This window comes from Astatotilapia calliptera, chromosome 12 (assembly GCF_900246225.1).
Source record: "Astatotilapia calliptera chromosome 12, fAstCal1.2, whole genome shotgun sequence".
Taxonomy (NCBI): Eukaryota; Metazoa; Chordata; class Actinopteri; order Cichliformes; family Cichlidae; genus Astatotilapia; species Astatotilapia calliptera.
The window spans coordinates 38,014,116-38,019,588 of record NC_039313.1 but is presented as its reverse complement, the minus strand read 5'-3'; the positions used below and the strand labels follow the sequence as shown (position 1 = coordinate 38,019,588).

The 5,473-nt window shown below is 46.1% G+C and overlaps 1 protein-coding gene across 1 annotated transcript; it reads right to left on the bottom strand.

Annotated features, from left to right (window-relative positions):
- Nucleotides 1–458: 458 nt before the first annotated feature.
- On the bottom strand, nucleotides 459–2,965 carry LOC113034062 (protein NLRC3-like). Its single transcript, XM_026188356.1, has 3 exons — nucleotides 2,819–2,965; nucleotides 1,338–2,659; nucleotides 459–635 (listed from the first exon to the last, which is right to left on the bottom strand). Exons 1-3 carry the CDS (start codon nucleotides 2,963–2,965, stop codon nucleotides 572–574), a joined length of 1,533 nt encoding a protein of 510 aa, XP_026044141.1. The 3' UTR covers nucleotides 459–571.
- Between the last annotated feature and the right edge of the window lie 2,508 nt (nucleotides 2,966–5,473).

Genomic DNA, 5,473 nt, shown 5'->3' with positions numbered 1-5,473 from the left:
GATGGAGGAGGTGAGGATGGACTCGATGATTGCAGTGTAGAACTGCATCATCGTCCGTGTTGGCAGGTTGAATTTCTTCAGCTGCCTCAGGAAGTACATCCTCTGCTGGGCTTTCTTGATGACGGAGGTGATGGTGGGCTCCCACTTCAGGTCCTGGGTGATGGTGGTACCCAGGAAGCGGAATGAGTCCACAGAGGTGATGGGGGTGTCAGTCAGGATGATGGGGGGGAGTGGGGCTGTGTGCTTCCTGAAGTCCACAATAATCTCCACTGTCTTCTGGGCATTCAGCACCAGGTTGTTGTGGCTGCACCAAGACACCAGACGTTCAACCTCTCTCCTGTAGGCAGACTCGTCCCCGTCCGAGATGAGCCCAATGACGGTGGTGTCATCTGCGAACTCAAACATAAGACACAGGAGGAGCAACAGGCGTTGCTGTGTCGCTAGTTGGCAGAAATGATTTGTATTCCTGTTCAGGGCTTCAGTGTTTATGAGTCCAGATCCAGGTGACAGCAAGTCAAAATGATGTTACCTGTCTGTGTCCAGCAGCAGCCTGTATTCACTTTGAATATTGTTATAACCTGACATGGATCAGTTTGTCTTTGATTGGTTTGTAAATGTCACTGTTTCCATTGGACCTGAGTGACGTACAAAGACAGAGAGGGAGAGAAAGGAGAGAGAGGATGGAGACAGCAAAGAGAGAGCAAACACAAACAGGTGAGAGTGGACAGGTGACCAAGGTCAGCAACCAATCAGAGAGCTTCTGTTTGACCCACAGTCACTGATGATGACTGCACATAACCAAGCAGTGTGTTACTCTGATATCAAATATGGATCCTGCTCTTATAATAATGATCATCAGATGATATTATTGTGTTATTTTGTAGCTGAATACGATGTTTGTGTGATTATCAGTGAAAGAAGCAGTGAGGAGGATGGAGAGAGAGAGAGGACAGAGGGTGAAGTTAGAAACACTAAAAGGATTTTTCATGGATTTCATGGATGATTTGAGTGATTTCCAGCAGGACACTTAAACATGTCAGTGGACGTCCTAAAGAACATATTCACTGATATGAAACGTGTCATTGAACAGGATTAATATCAGTGGAAACATGGTGGAAACAGCTGTGACTGCATGGATGTGACACACTTCAAATCTGTTCTCCACTCTTGGATTTGGGATCCATGGAGCTGCTGCTGAGTCTGTACAATAAAGGAATGGTGTGGAAGGTTGCAGCGTACGGACACAAACACTTTGTGGTGACAATCTGATTTTATTTTCAACATTAAACTACTAACCTACACTGATCAATGATGTTAATGATCACATCTGGACTCACCCAGCCTTTCTGCAGTTCCTCACAGCTGGAATCAGTCTCTGTCGTCCCGGCTCTGATGTGTTGTACTTCTGCAGGTCCAACTCATCCAGAACCTCCTCTGACATCTGCAGCATGAAGGCCAGAGCTGAGCACTGGATCTCAGAGAGTTTCTTCTTTGATCTGTTCTCTGACTTCAGGAACTCTTGGATCTCCTGAAACAATGAGAGGTGGTTCATCTCCATCAGACAGTGGAAGATGTTGATGCTTCTGTCAGGAGAGATTTTATATCTGTTCATCTTCTTCAGGTTGTTGATGACTCTCTGGATGGTTTCTGGACTGATCTCTGTCTGACCCAGCAGACCTACTAAGAGTCTCTGGTTGGACTCCAGACAGAGGCCATGAAGGAAGCGAACAAACAGGTCCAGGTGGCCATTTTTACTCTGGAGGGATTTCTCCATGACTCTCCTCAGAAATACATCAAGTGATTGGAGATCTTTGTTATCAAAAAGACTGAAAATCATCTTGGTGAAAGATTCTGATTTTAGAAACATCTTCAGCACCTTTGTCTTCCTGTTGGTGAAACAGTGGAACATGTAGACAGCAGCCAGAAACTCCTGAATGCTCAGATGAACAAAGCAGTAGACTGGTTTCTGGAAGATCACACACTCTCTTTTGAAGATCTCTGTACAAACTCCTGAGTACACCGAGGCCTCTGTCACATCCAGACCACACTGCTCCAGGTCTTCTTGGTAGAACATGATGTTTCCTTTCTCCAGATGTTCAAACGCCAGCCTCCCCAGCTTCAGAAGAACTTCCCTGTCAGCCTCCATCAGCTCCTGTGGACTCATCTCGTGTCCCTCATGGTACTTGTTCTTCTTCCTCTTTGTCTGAACCAGCAGGAAGTGTGAGTACATGTCAGTCAGGGTCTTGGGCAGCTCTCCTCTCTGCTCTGTAGTCAACATGTGCTCCAGAACTGTAGCAGTGATCCAGCAGAAGACTGGGATACTACACATGATGTGGAGGCTCCTGGATGTCTTCATGTGGGAGATGATTCTGCTGGACAGCTCTTCATCACTGAATCTCCTCCTGAAGTACTCCTCCTTCTGGGCGTCAGTGAAGCCTCGTACTTCTGTCAGCCTGTCAACACATGTAGGAGGGATCTGATTGGCTGCTGCAGGTCGGGAAGTTATCCAGACGAGAGCCGAGGGAAGCAGATTCCCCTGGATGAGGTTTGTCAGCAGCTGGCTGACTGATGACTTCTGTGTGACATCAGACAGCAGCTTCCTGTTGGTGAAATCCAATGAAAGTCTGCTTTCATCCAGGCCGTCAAAGATGAACAAAAGCTGAGAGACAGCCAGCTTCTCTGCTGTGACCTTCTGTAATGTTGGATGGAAAACATGGAGCAGCTCCAGAAGACTGTACTGCTCATCTCTGATCAGGTTCAGCTCCCTGAATGAAAGCAGAACCACCACACTGACATGTTGGTTCTCCAAGCCCTCTGCCCAGTCCAGAGTGAACTTCTGCACTGAGAAGGTTTTTCCAACACCAGCCACGCCGTTGGTCAGAACCACTCTGATGGGTCTCTGTTGGTCAGGTAAGGCTTTAAAGATGTCCTGGCACCTGATTGGAGCGACATGGAGGGCGTCCATCTTGGAAGCTGTCTCCAGCTGCCTCACCTCATGTTGGGTATGAACCTCTTCACTCTGTCCCTCTGTGATGTAGAGCTCAGTGTAGATCCTGTTGAGGAGGGTTCTACTTCCTGTTTCATCACTTCCTTCAGTCACACGTTCACATCTCCTCCTCAGACTGATCTTATGTTCATCTAAAACCTCCTGCAGACCAACATCTGCTGAAAGAAAGAAAAACAATGAGACTAAAGAGAAAGAAAACTCTTCAATGTCTGAACAACACAAGAAGTCCAGTTTTCAGAAATGAGTCCATCAGCAGACAGATGTTCAGTCTTACTTTGTACACAGCTGCTCTGACTGGCTGTCTGCAGTCCAGCTCTGCTTCTGGATCTTTCTCCACACTGTGCAGAAGCTCTGATGGTGACACAGAAAAGTCAAAGTGAAGATACTTCTGTCCACCTTTGATTAGACTCATTATAAAAAGGAAAACAAAGTTTGAACACAGTCATGTTTCCAGTTCACTGACTTACATTTATTCCATGGACACTCACTCTAACCTGAACCACAGCTACAACCCAACATTGTTGAGGCCTCATCTCCTCCTTTCCTGACTGTAGAGGTTAAATATGCAACAACCAACAAATAAAAGAATTTGGTTCATTTCCAAGAAATTCACACGGTGACCAAGTAAAGTAACCATAGTAAAGGAGACAACATCCTGTTGATGGTGGGATTATTTGAAAGATTTGCTTTAGTCACGTCACCAAATGCAGTTGAACCACCCGTGGATCCATGTTTGACCATTCTACCACTCTGAGCTCTGCTTTTTAATCATTTTATTATTATCATCATTCATTTATTCATTTTTTGGAGGGGGGCTATTTCCTAATGCCGCCCTAATAAGCTGATGTTCAAGGGGAAATATAACAGAAACTCTTTCAGTGTTATTCATTAATAAATTAACAGATAAACTGTGAAGAAGAAAAAAAACTGAGATTTAAAGGAGAGAGTGAGAAACTTGATCATCCATCCTCATAATACATGTTTCTAAGTATCTGCTGTGACCATACTGCAGTAATAACTACAAGTCTACATTTCTGTGACTGTTGATCAATCACAGCATGTTTTAGAGATCCGAGTGAAGGATTGAAAACAGGCTATGCAGTGATGAAAGGAGTTGGAGACAGCTGCTGGTGGAGAAATCAGGAACATTAGAAGGGCCTCAGTCAGCACAGAGAGCAGAGCTTTTGCAGTGATAGAAGCTCTGGATTAGGGAAAGGAAAAAGAGTTAACATTTATACTGACTCAGCATATGTTTTCGGAGCAGCACATGTGGAGTTGGGGCAATGGAGAAGGGCTGGATTCAAAACAGCCACAAATAAACCGATCAAACATGAGGAAGAAATGAGACAGCTGGAGGACGCTCTGAAAGAGCCTCTGGAGGTCGCTATCATAAAGTGTAAAGGGCATGACGACTCTGACACTTGGGTGGCGAAAGGAACAGAGCAGCCGACGAGGAAGCAAAACGGGCGGCAGGCTATAAGGAAGGAAAACAATGGTAAGTATGGGTATGGAATGGGGAGACCTGCCAGCCCAAAAGCGAGAGGACATCGAAAAGGCGCAAGGGGGAGCCTCACCCGAGAGAGGCGTGTGGCAGGAAAGAGGGGCTGTACAATCGGAAGGATTGTGGAGAGGGCCCGACGGGCGCCAGTGCCTGCAGCAGAGTGGCCCAGGAGAAAATCAAAAGAAGCTCATGGATTAGGTCATGTGGGGTGGCCCAGATGGAAAGGGATTTGTGTCATTGGTGGCATCCCTACATGAAAAACCTGGTAAGGAACATGTGAGAGCCTGCCTGATTTGTGGACAACACAATCCGAAGCCCACCGTGAAACCAGAAATGGGTAAGTTTCCTTTGCCAGAAAGACCAGGCCAGGAAATTGTGATTGATTACACTGACATGATAACCGCCGTTCGAGGGTGTAGATATCTGTTGGTGTGTGTGGATGGACTGACTGGTTGGCCAGAGGCGTGGCCTACCCGCAGAGAGGATAGCAAAACAGTGATCAAATGTCTGGTGAATTATTATGTCCCTTGGCATGGATTCCCAGAGAAGGTAAGATCAGATAACGGCACTCACTTTAAAAATCGAGATCTCGCTGAGGTGGAATGTATGTTGGGGTTGCAACATAGATATGGTACAGTTTACCATCCACAGTCTCAGGGAAAAGTGGAGAGAATGAACCAAAATCTTAAAACAAATTGGCAAAAATCTGTGCACAGACTAACATGAATTGGGTTGATGCTCTTCCCATAGCCTTAATGAGTGTAAGGTGCGCCGTTAATCAGCGCACTGGGTTCACTCCATATGAGCTGCTGACAGGAAGACAATTTCCAGGCCCTGCAGCGGTGTAAGGAATTAAGAGGGAAGTAAAAGTGTCTGAACATGTGAAACAGTTTAAAGCACTAAAAGCTCTTGTCTCTAGTTTCACTACGCAGGTGGGAGATCAACAGGAAAGGAGGTGACCACGC

Coding starts and splice junctions, on each gene's coding strand:
- LOC113034062 (XM_026188356.1), bottom strand. CDS start 2,965: ATGGACGCCCTCCATGTCGCTCCAATCAGGTGCCAGGACATCTTTAAA. Junction 2,660..2,818: donor AGAAGTTCACTCTGGACTGG/GCAGAGGGCTTG, acceptor GCTGTCTCTCAG/CTTTTGTTCATCTTTGACGG. Junction 636..1,337: donor AGGAACTGCAGAAAGGCTGG/GTGAGTCCAGAT, acceptor TACGTCACTCAG/GTCCAATGGAAACAGTGACA.